This window comes from Callionymus lyra, chromosome 1, assembly GCF_982586985.1.
Source record: "Callionymus lyra chromosome 1, fCalLyr1.hap1.1, whole genome shotgun sequence".
In the NCBI taxonomy this organism is placed as follows: domain Eukaryota; kingdom Metazoa; phylum Chordata; class Actinopteri; order Syngnathiformes; family Callionymidae; genus Callionymus; species Callionymus lyra.
Window position 1 is genome coordinate 41,614,008 of NC_141818.1, and position 17,721 is coordinate 41,631,728.

The 17,721-nt window shown below is 40.1% G+C and overlaps 2 protein-coding genes across 9 annotated transcripts in view; one reads left to right on the forward strand and one right to left on the reverse strand.

The window, feature by feature from the left end:
* Nucleotides 1-12,963, forward strand: part of dclk2a (doublecortin-like kinase 2a) — a 35,052-nt gene extending 22,089 nt beyond the window's left edge. Inside the window, exons 3-16 of one of the 3 annotated variants that reach the window (XM_087807852.1) lie at nt 532-661; nt 2,826-2,924; nt 3,176-3,226; nt 4,570-4,658; nt 7,004-7,094; nt 7,167-7,269; nt 8,626-8,683; nt 8,780-8,899; nt 10,220-10,366; nt 10,441-10,574; nt 10,649-10,726; nt 10,797-10,893; nt 10,966-11,046; nt 11,759-12,963. In XM_087807852.1, the coding sequence (XP_087663978.1) occupies nt 532-661; nt 2,826-2,924; nt 3,176-3,226; nt 4,570-4,658; nt 7,004-7,094; nt 7,167-7,269; nt 8,626-8,683; nt 8,780-8,899; nt 10,220-10,366; nt 10,441-10,574; nt 10,649-10,726; nt 10,797-10,893; nt 10,966-11,046; nt 11,759-12,106 (1,626 nt within the window). In that variant the 3' untranslated portion in view covers nt 12,107-12,963. The remainder of the gene's footprint in view (nt 1-531; nt 662-2,825; nt 2,925-3,175; nt 3,227-4,569; nt 4,659-7,003; nt 7,095-7,166; nt 7,270-8,625; nt 8,684-8,779; nt 8,900-10,219; nt 10,367-10,440; nt 10,575-10,648; nt 10,727-10,796; nt 10,894-10,965; nt 11,047-11,758) is intronic. The other 2 variants (XM_087807862.1, XM_087807870.1) reach the window with 2 other exon arrangements.
* A 1,062-nt stretch (nt 12,964-14,025) lies between these two features.
* lrba (LPS-responsive vesicle trafficking, beach and anchor containing) overlaps nt 14,026-17,721 on the reverse strand; it is a 218,069-nt gene continuing 214,373 nt past the window's right edge. For all 6 annotated transcript variants that reach the window (XM_087808002.1, XM_087807992.1, XM_087808010.1 and 3 more), the window contains exons 55-56: nt 14,772-14,923; nt 14,026-14,714 (exon numbers count right to left, since the gene is read on the reverse strand). In XM_087808002.1, coding sequence (XP_087664128.1) covers nt 14,624-14,714; nt 14,772-14,923 — 243 coding nt within the window. In that variant the 3' untranslated portion in view covers nt 14,026-14,623. The remainder of the gene's footprint in view (nt 14,715-14,771; nt 14,924-17,721) is intronic.

Sequence of the window (17,721 nt, forward strand, 5' to 3'; positions counted from 1 at the left end):
CATGTAACGTAAGCATACCGTACAATTATTCAGCCTGTTGTTGCCTCTATTCTATTTTTATTTTAAATTGCGTTTCAAGATGACATGTCTGTTCTTGGTGTTGGATTTTATCAAATAAATTTCCCCCAAAAATGCAATTTATACTCCAGTGCGACGTATATATGTTTTTTCCTTCTTTATCATGCATTTTATGGCTGGTGCGACTTGTACTCCGGAGCGACTTATAGTCCGGAAAATATGGTACTGTATATGTTGAAATAATAATAATTTAAAAAAAGTTTGTTCAGCAGTACATGCACATATTATGTCTAACCGTGCACATGATAACGATAATAATTAAAACAATAATATTGATAATTTAAAAACAAACCAATAAGATTAGGATAATAATAAATATAATTTATAAATAATTCAAATATAATCAACAACAATGCATTCAGACGATATCTATTCACCAACTACAATACTTTAATTTTATTGATGTATATTAGCAAACGTTTCAAACTAAAGTTCCCACTCGTCTCGTTCCAGATCACGTCCCTGCAGGACTTCTTCGGGGACGACGACGTGTTCATAGCATGCGGTCCAGAGAAGCACCGCTATGCACAGGACGACTTTGTGTTGGATCACAGTGGTAAGGCTTCCACAGCCTTTGTCACTGGTAGGCCTGCCAAGACTAACTAAACATCCGTCTTATTGTGCGTGTGCATGCAGTGTGTGTGTGTGTGTGTGTGTCGGTTCAGGTGTCCTTCCTCCTCGTTTTCCCGCCTTCCTCTCGTCGCCCGAGTGCTATTGTACGTCCTGTCATGTGACGTGAAGTTTTTCCCAAACACTGATTCCATTCATGACGGTCGAACCGAAGACTCGTGTTAGACTTTTGTTCGACGCACTTGTTTGGGGCTTTAATCCGGCAGCTCCGTACATTCTCCTTGTGGCGCCGAGATTAGAGCGACTCTGTTTACGTAACCGTCCTGCAGAAGGACTTCCTGTTTGGGTTGGAAGGGCTCAAAAGATTGCAAACTATTTTTTAAAAACAGGTGATGATTCGATGAAAGTACACACTCAGGGTTAAAAACAATTCTCAGGTGTATAATAATGAGTCAAAGTGCTTTTTAAATACATTTAAAAATAAATAAATGCAAAATTGTTATGTTCTTATTCAGTATTGACGAATATCAAACACTGAACCAAACCTTTCATTACTTGCTTTTCGACACAGCTGAGTACTGTATATATATATATATATAAAACTAGTGAAGGTCTGATGAAGCTTCATGAAACAGTGTCATTATGTTCAGAGTCCACTAGATGGCGGTCTGTACATTATTTTCCTTTTGTTTTGAACAATTCTTCTAATGAAACATCATTTTTAAACTGATGGCGCCACCTACTGACCTCTAAACAACATGAACTGAATCCTTTTTTTTCTTCTTTTTTTACTCTTTAAATAAGAATACATCGTAATATAATAATAACATGATGTCTTTATGTTTGCGTTTATATTAAAATCAAATCTACAATCATAAAACGACATGTATAGCATCATTTTAAAAATATTTTCAAGGTTTATTTATTATATTTTGTCCCTAATACGATAGGATTCACCGTCATATTTAGATTTATTTTCCCTTCAACTGTTCTGCAAACGTAACAACACTACTACCAAAACTACCAGCTCCTGACTGAACAGGAACCAAAACTGAGAAATGGTTCAAATTCCTTTTTGGTGTGAAATGTGTGTCAATCATGTATGCGTTGTGTATCATTGTACTAATCTGCTTCCGCTAACATCCACAATACTCTCATTTGTGTCAAATATATTTAAGATGTGAGAAGCTGAAAAAACAGATGTACTTTTTTTTTTTTTTTTTAAACGCAAGCACATAATTGGCGTTTAGCCTAAACCTTATTAAAAATAATCCTTTGTTTGACGTTCATCTGACAGTTAACGCTAAATCCATCGTGACAGAGATTTTGTTTTATCTTTAAGCTGCATTCCAGATCCAGAGATTATCCAGAAAAAAAAAGGAAAATTGGCGTTCTGTTCTACGAGTTTATGTTTTCAGCAGCGTTTTTCAAACAGCATTATTGGACTAGTTGTCTCTCGTACGTCAAAATCAAACAGGAAGCTTCACCTAAATCTTTTATTTAAGTTAAGTTGTTTACGTTTAAAGATCAGAACGAATCGTCGAGTTTGACAAAGTTCGTGTTTTGATTCTTCACATGGGTTTAGCGTTTAGCAATTAGCTACATATTTAGTGTTTAGCAATTAGCTACATATTTAGCGTTTAGCAATTAGCTACATATTCAGAATTTAGCAATTAGCTACATATTTAGCATTTAGCAATTAGCTAAGGATTAAGCCAAGAAAGCATGGGTTGACAAAAGATCGTGTTTTGATTCTTCACATGTGTTTAGCGTTTAGCAATTAGCTACATATTTAGCAATTAGCTACATATTCAGTGTTTAGCAATTAGCTACATATTTAGCGTTTAGCAATTAGCTACATATTTAGCATTTAGCAATTAGCTACATATTCAGCATTTAGCCATTAGCTACATATTTTGCGTTTAGCAATTGGCTACATATTTAGCGTTTAGCAATTGGCTACATATTTAGCAATTAGCGATATATCAAGCGTTTAGCAATTAGCTACATATTCAGCGTTTAGCAATTAGCTACATATTGAGCGTTTAGCAATTAAATACATATTCAGCATTTAGCACTTAGCTACATATTCAGCGTTTAGCAATTAGCTACAGATTAAGCTAAGAAAGCATGGGTTGATAAAATGACTCAAAGAAAAAGTTTTGTTTTATCTTCAGAGTGCCGAGTGTTGAAGTCGTCGTACAGTCGCTCGGCTACGCCCAACCGGACCTCCAAAAGTCCCGGACCTACACGACGCAGCAAGTCGCCCGGTGCAGGTATCGTCTAGTGTTTACAAAATAACAATGAAACGAAACTTATTCATTTATATGTTGCTACTTGTACTTTTTTAAATGTCAGATATTGTTATGCAACTCTTGCCGAGGCGGTGATTTGTGCGCCTCATGAGAGGTGACATTATGCTGAGTAAGCGATGTTCGTAAAGTCCTTACCTCAGGTTCAACACTCGGGAGGGTTTGGCAGCGACGGCAGTTTGGACTCGTGTTTTAAAATAATTCTGTCTCTTCAGCGAAGCGTCCGTCTCATCTTTCCACGAGTCACTCGTCACTGAAATCACCTGGTGAGTCTCCAATATGACGAGAATATCTTGCAATTATATTAAATAGAATTACAATGAATAAAATAAAATAAAATAGTAGCCGTCTTAATATGAGGAGTTGCACCTTCCATTGTTAGCGTGTTAGCATTTTAGCTAGCTTTGACAACATTTTTTAGAAAGTCCTGCTTTGATTAGAAATATAGCATTGTTAGCTTGTTAACATTTTAGCTTATTTTGACAATACTAAAAAAAAAGAAGCTATGACTGAATAGCAATGTACAATTGTTAGCACATTAGCATTTTAGCTCCCTTTGAAAATGTGTTTTAGAAAACCCTGCTTTGACTGGAATAGCAATGTTAGCATGTAACAATTGTAGCCAGCTTACAATATTTTTTTAGAGAGCCTTGCTTTGACAAGAGTAACAATATAGTATTGTTAGCTTGTAAGCATTTTAGCTCACTTTGACAACATGTTTTAGAAAACCCTGCTTTGACTAGAATAGAATTGTAGTATCTTTATCACATTAGCATTTTAGCTCACTTTGTCAATATTTTTTAGAAAGGCATGCTTTGATTAAAATAGCAATGTAGCAATGTTAGCATGTAAGAATGTTAGCTAGCTTGCAATATGTTTTCAGAGAGCCTTGCTTTGACTAGAGTAACAATATAGCATTGTTGGCCTGTTAGCATTTTAGCTCACTTTGACAATATTTTTAGAAAACCCTGCTTTGACTAGTATAGAATTGTAGTATATTTATCACATTAGCATTTAAGCTCATTTGACAATATTTTTTAGAAAGGCCTGCTTTGACTAGAATACTATTGTACCATTGTTAGCACATTAGCACTACAGCTCACTTTGACAATATTTATTGGAAAGCCTTTCTTTTGACCAGAATAGCAATGTAGTTTATTAGCACATTAGTGTATTAGCTTACTTTATCAATATTTATTAGTGATGTGCTGAAATGAAACAGTGTCATGTTGTTCAGAGGTCAGTAGGTGGCGCCATCAGTTTAAAAATGATGTTTCATTATAACAGTTGTCAAAACAAAGGAAAATAGTGCAGAGACCGCCATCTAGTGGACTCTTAAAATAATGACACTGCTTCATGAAGCTTCATCATTAATATTTATCTTGTTTCATGTGCTTTGGTGTATCGATGATTCGGCACATCGTTTTACTTTCAATCATTCAATTTAACTTTTTATTAATTTAAAAGATAGAATCACTAAATGATAAAGTGGCAAAAAAAATCTAAAAAAATCTATTAGATCATTCTAAAGTGTTTTTATTAGAGTACTGTAAAGCATTATTTCTTACGGACGACACATGACTAATGTCAGGATCTTTCTTTCTTGCAGTAAATGGTGTCGGTCATCTCTCAGCCCCCCGGTCCACCAAGTCTTCAACTCCCTCACCCACGAGCCCTCGCCTGATTCCAAACTTCAAGGTAATAGTGACTCACATACGTACTGTGTCGACAAGGATACACAAAAAATAAGTTGTGACAGAGGAAGAAAATATAATTTTTAAAAAGATGCTAGATGGCAGAATTTATGAAATCCTTCTGCGGCAAAAGCGAAAATAAAAAAACGCAAGATCCTTTCCATGACTGTGGACGAGAGGATACATTCGACTAAAAGCTGATGTTTGGACAAATTTCGATTTCAAAACAAATGAAAGCAGTTACGACTTTGTCAAGAGTCATGTGGTCTGTAAATTCTGCGACACCAGAGTCAAGTACTCGACTACAATACTACAAATATATCCTTGTTCCTATAGTATCACAATATATAATAATATATTGTATCATTGTCCCTGGTATCGTGATACTCATTGTATCGCTAGATTCTTGCCAATACACACCCGCCACTAAACAAAAATAAGTAAGTAATTTTTATTTATATAGAGCTTTTCCAGACTAGGGTCACCAAGCGCTTAAACAATCAAAACAATATTCAATAAAGTATATACTTTAAAGGTCAAGATAAAACTGATAACACAACAGGAGTTCCAGAAAATCAAGGAAAAGCCTGAACAAATAAAAATGTTGTTTCTTAATAAGCGTCTGTACTTAAAAACTTTAGTACTTGATAAACGATCCTGAAAGTTTTCAGATCTAAATACTTTTAAAGTAAGTAATAATTTTTATATTAAAAAAACAACAACTTAACATCAGGCTCCAGTTGAACCAGTCGCTGCTCTTCTAGTCCCGACTCTAAAGTCACCGTGAGTGACACGCCTGCTCCAGATTTCTCAAACCGAACGGAGAAAAAGCACAAGATGGTCTCGACCTACTTATGACAAATTGCTTCGACAAATCTATGTCAAGTAATCAAACCGGCGGCCGAGAGCCACGAACTCCTCGACACAGCATTTGAAAAATTGTATCTTATTCTCCATCGACAGCTTCAGCTGCGCGTCTGTAACAAAGTCCGGTCTCTGCAGCCAGCTGGCTCGCTTCCTCCAGAGGACCAGATTTATCTCCCAGAGTTCCTTTTGGCAGGATGTCGGGCTTTTATGATCCGGCCGCGTTAAAACTGTTCCGAACCAGTTCAGCGCGGACGTCGGCCCTTTTCGCTTTTGACGGTCGGCGTTCATGATCAGAACCTGCCGAGGGTCCCGTACGGATCTTAGTGCTAATGGGTCATAATTCAACATCATGGCTGCTGTTGTCAAAGTGCCCTCTGCAGGAATCACCCCGTGATCGAATGAATCACTTATTTCTTAACTGCAGCCGTGATGCCTCAGACGTGCGAGGAATAATAATCCTTCACAAGTTTTTCTTATCTTACAAGCAACCCTTAGTTAAGGCTGAGAAATACGAGGAACTTCTCCAGACGAGACGATATCAATGATCGCAGTTTGTGCCAAACGTTGAATATGACATGAAACATAAAGTGTCAGATAAATTAAACATGTTTACTCCCAAGTAAACGATAACATTTAAATCCAAATGTAATCTTAATTTATTCAGGTTGAAAAACGTTTTTAATGTTATGTTCTTTCTTCTTCCATTCTGGGGGTCACAGGGTCAATACATTTTCTTCACTCACTAAAACAAACGAAAATATACCGCCCTCTAGTGGTGTCACGAGTAAATTGCCAATGCTAACACCAGCACAGAAGCTTCTTTATGATATTAAGTGTATTCAAATGGCCATTGTAGTGAAGCTTTTGGATATAAAGGCGTTTTAAAAAAAACGGATTTTGTTTTACCACATTATGACTTTAGCAAAAACAGTAAAAAGTGAAACCAAGCCTCAGAAATTATTTAATTTAGTGTCAGGACTTCCTTCTTTCTCAATCCGGCCCAAAAATGTCACGTGTAACATGTCAAATATTGTAGAATAATTAATCGAATTTTTACAAGATGTGTGTTCTTAAATTTTTAAAATGTGATAAATACTATAGATAATATACATTAAATTTGGGTTTAAAAATTGTATTAAGCTTAAAAAAAAGCTAATATCTTATAATTTATATTTCAGGAAATGTGGAAATTATTTAAAGACAAAATTGTTGCCATGGGTGTTAATGTACAGATGTGTAATTATTTATTTATATTTTATTATTATTGATCACAGTGTTTTGTACTTTTTTCTTCTCTACAGTTTAGAGGTCTTTCACCTGTTAAGAACCAACTGCTAAAAAAAACATACAAATTCCAGATACCTTGTGAAGAAATGGCTGAAACAACAGAAATTGAAACTGCCAAAATAAATGGAGTTTGAAAAACAAGGGGGGAATATACTCTATAAACAAGACTTGACAGTAACAAATCCTGTTCTGCAGATCCCTCCGTCAAACCACACCACGACCCCCCCGACAGTCAACGGTTCCTCCAGCAACAACCAGCAGAAAGAAGATCCGCTCGCACCAGAAGGTACTGACCGCTTCTCTCAATACCTTCTGTAGCTTTTTAACCTTCTTCTTACCCTGAAATGTTTTCTTTGAGCAGTGAACGGGAACCTTCATGACCCCGGCATCGTGGAGAAATACAAAATAGGAAAGGTCATCGGGGACGGCAACTTCGCTGTGGTGAAGGAGTGTGTGGAGAGGTAACTAGTTCCTGTTTGACTCAGGATTTTATTTTTATTTTGGTGGCTAAAATTCTGCCTGATATTGTATTTATTTACTTATTTAAAACGAACTTATAGGACGTTAATCCAACCTTAAGGATGTCAAGTTCATCACTAAGATAACTTGGATCGCTAAGACACTAAAGCTAATATTGTTTAGTAGAAATTTGCCTTAGGCAGGTTGTTGTTAGCACAATGGTTTAGTCTGGAGCTTGCTTGCACAACACACACTGTACAAGCCAGGAAAAAAAGAGCAACATATTCTTCAAAAGATTCATGGATCCAGATGGTAACACCACCAAAATATATTCACATTATTACGCTACATTAAAAATTCCCTCTTTCATAATATTTTTTGGAGAGTATTTCTTGGCAGAGGAATAACTCAACTTAAGAGTAATGTTGTAGACCAGGGGTCAAATATTGTTTGGCCCTTCATTTTTTGTCTTATGCTGTGTCTCAAATCGCATACTTCTCTTAGTATACTAGAAGTAAGTTTGCATCAGGATAGTGTACATACTAACTAGTACGCAAATTCTCAACAGATAGTATTTCTCAAATCAAACACTGCTGCTACACACTAACAGGAAATGACGCGACAGCTTCTTCTTCTACTACTATTTAACGATGGTTGCAACCAGCTGTTAGAACACTAGCGACACCTGCTGGCAGCACGTTTTGCGTTGCTAAAATAGAGCTGTTTAGGGTAGATAGTGTCTATCGAACCATACTCAGTTTTGATGGCGTTTTAGTACGACAATTTAGTGTGCATGGCGCACTAAATTTCGCATACTAAGAATTGAGACGCACTTACGCACTAAAAATACTAACTTTGAGTACGCAAGTATGTGATTTGAGACACAGCATTAGTTTTTGTTAGTGATGGTCCGGTGAAGCTTCATGAAACAGTGTAATTATTTTCAGAGTCCACAAGGTGGCAGTCTCTGTACTATTTTGTTTGTTTTGAACCACTGTTCTAATGAAACATCATTTTCAAACTGATGGTGCCACCTACTGGCCTCTGAACAACATGACACTGTTTCATGAAGCTTCGATAGCACATCACTAGTTTTTATGAATGCAGTAAAAACAAGGGACTCGCATCAAAAGTTATCACTTATATAGCTTTGATTAGGTAGTTAAGCTTAAACAGATTCACAAAAAAAACACATAAAATTAGCCCAATACTGAGCAGGGGTTTATAGCAGCGGAGATAAAAAGTTCTCCAATAAAGTGCTTCTGCAGCGAACGCTGGCCTCAGGCAAGCACTTGATTTTAAGCTCTGTTGCAGAGTCAGCTTTTATTGCTCCGTCTAATTGCACTGTTTCTCTTCAGCTCCACAGGAAAAGAGTTTGCTCTGAAGATCATCGACAAGACGAAGTGCAGAGGAAAGGTTGTTGGTTTTATGATCCCCCTAATACCGACTACAACACTCGTTCAGCGCGCAGTGTGTGTTTTTTATGACTGACGTGTTGGTGTGTTTCATCAGGAGCATCTGATCGAGAGCGAAGTGTCGGTTCTGCGAAAAGTGAAACACCCCAACATCATCATGCTGCTGGAGGAAGTGGACACGCCCACGGAGCTCTACCTGGTGATGGAGCTGGTCAAGGTACTGAGACATGCGTCGCAAATATATGATCCGTTCACACCAAACACGACGAGGTTGACATGAAAGAAGAGTGAAGATGTGCAACGAGTGCCACAAACAGGCAACTTACCGCACGGCTTCTGTTCTCACTAACTTTCAATTTGATTAAACTTGACTTCGACGACGTATTAACTAGTGATGGTCTGATGAAGCTTCACGAAACAGTGTCATGTTGTTCAGAGGTCAGTAGGTGGCGCCATCAGTTTAAAAATGATGTGATGTTTCATTTGTCATATGTCAACAGTTGTTCAAAACAAAGGTAAATAGTCCAGAGACCACCATCTAGTGGACTCTGAAAATAATGAGACTACTTCATGAAGCTTCATCAGACGTTCACCAATATTAACCAATCAGAGCCTTGATTTAGAGGAGATGTACTTTCACATTAGATACATCTGCCATTTTGACTCTCCACTAACCTAAGACCCACCGCCAGCAGTCTGAAATACTTTTTGAAATACCAATACACTTAAATATCACAATATTGTCTTTAACAATACTGCATCAGTTTACAACAGCAAAGGACAAAAATGTTCACATTTTTCTTGGCTTTCAAATCATATATTTTAGTTTATCAAGGTATTTTAATGATTTACGTTAATAATAATAATAATAATAATAATAATCTCTATTTATATAGCGCCTTTCTAGACTAATACATTGTTTTATTAATTAAACATCCTGCCTCTAGATGGCAGCAGTCGTTAATTCATCCGCAGCTAAAGACACGATAAAATCCTCCATGATCCCTTGAGATGACTGAGGACGAGAGGATACAGTCGACTCCAGAAGCTTTTAAAGCTGATATTTAAACATATTTTGGTTTCAAAACAAATGAAAGCAGTTACAACTTTGTTAGGAGTCATGTGGTCTGTAAATTCTGCAACACCAGAGTCAAGTACTGGACAATACTACACATATATCCTTGTTACATACAACTCGCAATATATCGTATCGTGATATGTATCGTGTCGCCAGATTCTTGCCAAAACAACTTGTTAGACGGCATGAGGTGGTTCTGTTGTCCAAAACCAGTGACCAGTGTTGAGAAAGTCGTGTTTGGTGTGAACTAGTGATGTGTTGATGAAGCTTCATGAAACAGTGTCATGTTGTTGAGAGGTCAGTAGGTGGCGCCATCAGTTTAAAAAATCATGTTTCATTAGAACAGCTTTTCAAATCAAAGGTAAATAGTGCAGAGACCGCCATCTAGTGGCTTCGTCAGACCTAGTGTGAACCCACCATAGGAGAGACACAAGTAGACGTGTGTGTACTTCACCACAGGGGGGCGATCTGTTCGACGCCATCACCGCCTGCACCCAGTACACGGAGAGGAACGCCGGCGTCATGGTGTGCAACCTGGCAGCGGCGCTGAACTACCTGCACGGCATGAACGTCGTCCACCGAGACGTCAAACCCGAGAACCTGCTGGTTGGTACCTCACGGTTCTCTTCACGACCCCCCGAGAAAAAACACTCCTCGTCTCTTCATGTCCTCAATTCCAGGTCTACGAGAACCCGAACGGCACCAAGTCCCTGAAGCTGGGTGACTTCGGTCTCGCCACCGTCGTGGACGGACCTCTGTACACCGTCTGTGGGACCCCAACGTACGTGGCCCCCGAAATCATCTCGGAAACCGGGTGAGTTGTTTGTTTACGCGCTCTGAGTCGTCCATTAAATTTAAATGGTGAGGGTTGATGATGTTTCTCCACAGCTACGGCCTGAAGGTGGACGTCTGGGCCGCTGGAGTCATTACCTTCATCCTCCTGTGCGGCTTCCCTCCTTTCAGAAGGTTCCCCTCAATCGAACCATCTAGACTCGTGGTTCTGTCCAAGCTAAACTTGTTTTTCTTCTCCCTCAAGTGAGAGCAACCAGCAGGAGGAGCTGTTCAAGCAGATCCTTCTGGGTCAGGTGGACTATCCAAGTCCTTACTGGGACAACATCAGTGACTTGGCGAAGGTCAGCGCCGGCGACCTACTTACTGACCTAAAATAACTGCTAGATCTAATCTCTTCGTTGTGTTGTTTTCAGGAGCTGATCGGGAAGATGCTGCGAGTCGACGCCGACGCTCGATACTCAGCTCACGACGTCCTCGGTCACCCCTGGATCAAGGTCAGTCGTAGGACGACGACCATCGTTTTTTTTTACCGCGAGGTTGCAGTTACACGGTTCTAACACTGTGGGGAGCCAGAGACAAAAAACATGAATATCATTCTTGGTCGTTGACTTTGGCGATACAGGGTCAACGATCAGATGTATTGATACTGTAGTAACAAGTATATATGTGTAGAATTATCGAGTACTTGACTCTGATGTTGCAGAATTCGACCAGTTCTGTTCCTCTCATCCCTCCTCAGAAATATTCATCATTTACTCTCAACAAGATTCCCTTTTCCTCCTTTATTTCCTTGATTTTCTGGAACTCCTGATGTGTTCAGTTTTATCTTGATCTTTAAAGTATATACTTTATTGAATATTGTTTTGATTGTTTAAGCGCTTTGTGACCCTCGTCTGGAAAAGCGCTATACAAATAAAAATTACTTACTTACTTACTTACTTATACGGGGGTCTGCCTCCCTCTAGTGGATAAAGATGGTATGGAAGGTTAAATCCATCCATTTGATTTACCTTTTTTTTATCTTCTTTCCATCATAGTTGCATAAAAATACTTTTGTCACAAAACTTGAAATAAATGTTTTTCACTTAAACCAAAAAATTATTATTACGTTTTCGACAACAATTGAAAAAAAGATACAATAATATCAAGGCTGTTAGTAACTCATCACTGAATACAAGTATTTATTTGTGACTCTGGTCTCCACAGAACTCTGAGGGTCTGGACCTCCACCTGCCCCACGGTGACCCGTCGCCCGCAGAGGTCGCTCCTCCCCCTCCCTCTTCCCCCCGCCTCATCGCTCCTCCGCCCCCCCAGGACCGGACCCCCGCCTCGGTTGCGTCCTCGTCTGCTCTCTCGCCCCCCAAACTGGTGGTCTTCCTCCCCTGCTCCTCCCCCCTCGAACCCGGGTCCCCGTCTCCTCCGCCGGCCCTCTTCCCCTCGCCCCCTTCCTCGCCCACCAGATCCAGCCCCCCGCCGTCTCCCCCCGTGCTCCCCTCCCCCGTCCTCTCCCTCCCTGCCGAACCCGTGTTCTCCATGGAGCTCCTGGAGATCTGAACTGGACCTCCTGGTCTTCTCACTGGTGGTTTTATTTATTGCCAAATTATTTCTCTCAGTCCTACATTTTCCCCCCCCGATGGCATGTTGTTTTTTTTTTGGGTCAGGACCGGACGGACCCGCTGAAGGGGCTGCATGACTTCCAAGGATTGTTGTATTTATCTCTAAACCCACAACCTTAATCTGTTGCCGGGGCCCAAGGTCTCCAGCAGGTCCTGACCCGGAACAACACTGACGGGAGGAAGAAGCTCCAGCAGGACCAACTCACCACATCTAGCGCTGAAGTTCTGCTCCTCCCGAACATCTTCCTTTTCTCCACCTGGTCCTCAGTGAGAACCTCTCAACGCCACCCCCCCCCCCCTGCCGAGAACCACTGCCTCCGAGACCCCCGCTTAATGGACCAAAACGAAGCAAGAACGTTCCAGGACAGACCTGGAGTCAGAACATTCCAGAGTAAAGTTTTCCACGGCTAATCCTAACAAGTCCGGATCAAGGTCATCGAGCACCTCCTCGGCCACTGGTTCATACATGTGGCTCACACTGGATTCAAGCTGGACCTTGAGCTCATGGCTACACGTAGAAAAAAGCAGTGACTTAAAGACGAGAGCGAAGGAAACTTGTTGAACCATTTTCCTCCAAAAGTCCGATCTTTAGTTGCGTGTGCATGTCCTTCTCTGCTGCTGGTCCAGACTCTGGTGTTCAGTCGCATGAAGTCCCGTCGCTCCGTCTTCCCTCAGTAGTTCCTCTGCTCGCCTGCTGACGGTGTTTCTCCCGTCGAACCGACTCAAAGTTGATTTATTTTAGAAGTAGAAACGGCTGCTTTGACGCCGCGACGTAAGAAGATGCAATAAAGGTTTCAAATATTTGTCGAGTTTGTTTCTATCAAGAGCAACTTCATTGAAAAACATGTTTTTAATACTTAACATTTCTGGTTTTAATAAGATTAATATAAATAACAAAATAAACAAATGCATATTGTAATATGTACAATACATGTTGTAATGTCGGCATGAAAACTTTCTTAATGAAATAACACAAATTTAAGTAATTATTAGTGTTGGTTTGATGAAGCTTCATGAAGCAGTGTCATCATTCTCAGAGTCCACTAGATGGCGGTCTCTGCACTATTTTCCTTTGTTTTGAACAACTGTTCTAATGAAACATCATTTTTAAACTGATGGCACCACCTACTGACCTCTAAACAACATGACACTGTTTCATGAAGCTTCGCCAACACATCACTAGAATCTACAGACCACATTACTCTTCACAAAGTCGTAACTGATTTAAATTGTTTTGAAACCAAAATATGTTTAAACATCAGCGTTAAAAGCTGCTGGAGTCGACTGTATCCTCTCGTCCTCAGTCATCTCAAGGGATCACAAAGGATTTTATCGCGTCGTGGAGGACTGCTGCCATCTAGAGGCAGGACGTTTAATTAATAAAAACAATGTATAAACGTAAATCATTAAAATACTTTGATAAACAAAAATATACGATTTGAAAGCCCTAAAAAAAAATGTATACATCTTTGTCGTTTGCCGTTTTATACTGATGCGGTATTGTCCAAAAAAATATTGTGATATTAAAGTGTATCAGTATTTCAAAAAGTATTTCAGACTGCTGGCGGTGGGTCTTATGTTAGTGGAGAGTCAAAATAATGAAACATCATTTTTAAACTGATGGCGCCACCTACTGACCTCTAAACAACATGACACTGTTTCATGAAGCTTCATCAACAAAAAAAAAATATATATATATTAAAAAATAGTTTGGAATCATTTTAAACTTTTTTTTTGTTACAATAATTTGACTTAAAAACTCCCTTTTTCGGCCTAAACTCATCGGAATCACGTCCATGAACCTGATCGGTCGACGTCCTCCTTTTGCATTACGGGAGAAAAACGACAGCGACAGACTCGAGTCGTAAAATTCCACTTTATTGTCACACAGAAAACACTCCAAAATGAGAAGAAAAAAAAAATCATCCGTTGATATTTTCCGTCTCTTCGTCAGAACGATTATTAAAGATGAAAATAACAACATTTTAACCCACGATCACGTTCTTACTTCGCATTTTCAGTCACTTGAAGAGAGAAATGTCAGGATTTCTTGAATCGTTTCCACGTGATTGTTCAATAAAACAAAAAAAAGTCGATCCATGCACGGGAATGTTATTAAATAATGATGTTAAAACTTTATATATTTATATATTCATCCTTCAAACTGGAATATTTAATTTTCTATTGTAGCAAAAGCCCACGGACACACACACCAGGAAGCTCACACACGTATTTGGAATTTTTTTTAGTTTTTCTTCTGAAAGTCAAAAATAGACTCTTTCAGCTAAAAATAGATGATTCTAGCGGAACAGTAACAACCCAAGCCCGTCAAGTCGGTAAGAAAAGATCTACAAAATATAACTTCCCTTTTATCGTGATTTGTTTTTTTTGTTTTTTAGGAAAATACTCTCAAACGTGAAGTCAGTTTTCGGAAAACAATCATCCCAGCAGGAGTTCAGTACCGGGTCTGGTACTCGTGGTGCCAGCGGTTGAAGTCGTTGTAAAAGAGGACGATGCTTCCCGACGACATCCCGGTGATGATGCATCTGTCGGGAGGAGAGACGAGTCAGAGCTCCGGTGGATGGAGGGTCGCTGAGGCTCACCTTTGGTCATGTGACAGAGCCATGGAGCGGATCCCGGCGTCGCAGCCCGGGTACGTGAAGAGCTGCTTCAGGTGGTGGACGTGCCAGACGGACACGACGCCGGTGTCGCCTCCGGTCAGAAGATACTGTCCGTCACGGCTCAGGATCATGGCCTGATGGCAGACAGAAAAACAAGATATTCATCCATCCTTTAATTCATTCAGTCATCCATCCATAAATTAATTAATTCATCCATCCATCAATAAATACATTAATCCATCCATCCATCTATTCATTCATTCATTCATCCATCCTTCCTTTAATTCATCCATCCATCCATAAATTAATTAATTAATCCATCCATCCATTAATCCATCCTTTAATTCATTCATCCATCCTTAAATTCATTCATTCATCCAGCTATTCATTCATCCATCCTTTTATTCATCCTTCCTCCAATTCATTCATCCATCCATCCATCCTCTAATTCATTCATCCATCCATAAATTAATTAATCCATCCATCCATTAATCCATCCTTTAATTCATTCATCCATCCTTAAATTCATTCATTCATCCAGCTATTCATTCATCCATCCTTTTATTCATCCTTCCTCTAATTCATTCATCCATCCATCCATCCTCTAATTCATCCATCCATCCATAAATTACTTCATCCATCCATCCTTAAATTCATTCATTCATCCAGCTATTCATTCATCCATCCTTTTATTCATCCTTCCTCTAATTCATTCATCCATCCATCATCCATAAATTAATTCATCCATCCATCCTTAAATTCATTCATTCATCCAGCTATTCATTCATCCATCCTTTTATTCATCCTTCCTCTAATTCATTCATCCATCCTCTAATTCATCCATCCATCCATCCTCTAATTCATTCATCCATCCATAAATTAATTCATCCATCCATCCTTAAATTCATTCATTCATCCAGCTATTAAGTCCCTCATCCATCCATCCATCAATTGATTAAATAATCTATCCATTCATTTGTTTATACATCCATTCATCCATCTATCCATGAATCTATTAATTAAATAATTCATCCACCCATCCATCTTTTCATACATTCATCCATCTATTAATTTATCCATCAATCTATTATCTAAATAATTCATCCATCCACCCATCTGTTCATCCATTCATCCATCTATTCATTTATCCATGAATCTATTAATTAAATAAATAATCCAATCCGTTAATCATTCCATGAATTCAATCCTCTTTTCATCTATTAATTAATTCATCCATCAGTCCATCTATTTATTTATCCATTCATCTATTAATTCATCCATCCATTCCTCTGTTATTAATTCATCAATCCATCCATCCATCTAGTGTATTTTTCATGCAGTCATCATCAGTAAGACAGAAGCAGAATCATGATTCAAAGATCATGTCACAGATCAGATCATGACTCAGCAGATCTACGAGTGTGTTTGCTCGTGACCTTCGCTGCCGCCCAGCAGGAGGTCCGACTCCGACTCCGACGCAGGTACGAGTCGCAGCACGACGTTATAAATCAGTCCAGTTGGAAGCGGCTGCTGAGACGCAACATTCCTGGCGCTCTGTGTGAGCATTAATAACACGAGCGCAGGCGACTTGAACGATGATTCTGAAGAGACTTACGAGGGAAACTAAAAAATCTAATTTATGGCCTTTCAGAATTATTTCTCTCAACTCGATGCAAAACCTGAGTTACGTTGTGTGAGTGTCTGAGAGTCTCGAGAACCATCGTCTAGAGATCCGTCGTCAAGAGAACCGCTGTCTGGAGAACCGTCGTCAAGAGAACCGTCGTCAAGAGAACCGTCGTCAAGAGAACCATCGTCACAAGAACCATCCTGTCGACGGGTCTCCGTCGTCAGGAGAACCGTCGTCCGGTCCTTGAACTTCAGAACCGTCGACAGGACGGTTCTAGTGACGAGAGTTCACGTGACAACGGAGAACCATCGACAGGACAGTTCTCGTGACGACGGAGAACCGTCGACAGGACGGTTCTCGTGACGATGGTTATCTTGACGACGGTTCTCTTGACGACGGTTCTCTTGACGACGGTTCTCCAGACGACGGTTCTCCAGACAGCGGTTCTCCGTTGTCACGTGAACTCTCGTCACTAGAACCGTCCTGTCGACGGTTCTCCGTCGTCACCAGAACCGTCGTCCTGTCGTCACAAGAACCGACGTCACGAGAACCGTCGCCACGAGAACCGTTGTCAAGAGGAAAAGTGGATCAGAAACCGCATCAATTTTCTCCATCATTTTTTTTTTTCCAATCACAGGAGTAACAATTTTCTTTTTGGACGCTTTTAAATAAAATAAAAAATATTGCGTGTTCACTGCTGGCTTTCTAACCTTGGAAGCTCATTGGACGTGTGCAGGAAAGGGGGGGGTATGTGGGGGGGGGGGGGGGGTCATAATAGGAAACAGGCGTCTGTCAGAGACGACTTACATTTCCCAGGGCGAACCGGAAACAACGGGTCGGGAAAGCAGAGGCAGTAGCGGCTATCTTGTGTCGATGCAGTGGGGGGGGGGGGGGGGGGGTGGGGAGGCTGGTTAATGGAACGGGTGTCCAGGTCGGACCACCACTCCGGAATGTTCCGCGACTGCAATTCAAGACCACGTCAGGGGCCCCGGATCAAAGGAACGGCTTCCTCTGCTGTGCGCGTGTGAAAGTGGGTTCGGGAGCCTTTAATCAAGCAAGACGCACATGTGCGACACACACACACACACACACACACACACACACACACACACACACACACACACACACACACACACACACAAAGACACACACACACACACACACACACACACACACACACACACACAAAGACACACACACACACACACAAAGACACACACACACACACGAAGACACACACACACAAAGACACACAAAGACACACACACACACACACACACAAAGACACACAAAGACACACACACA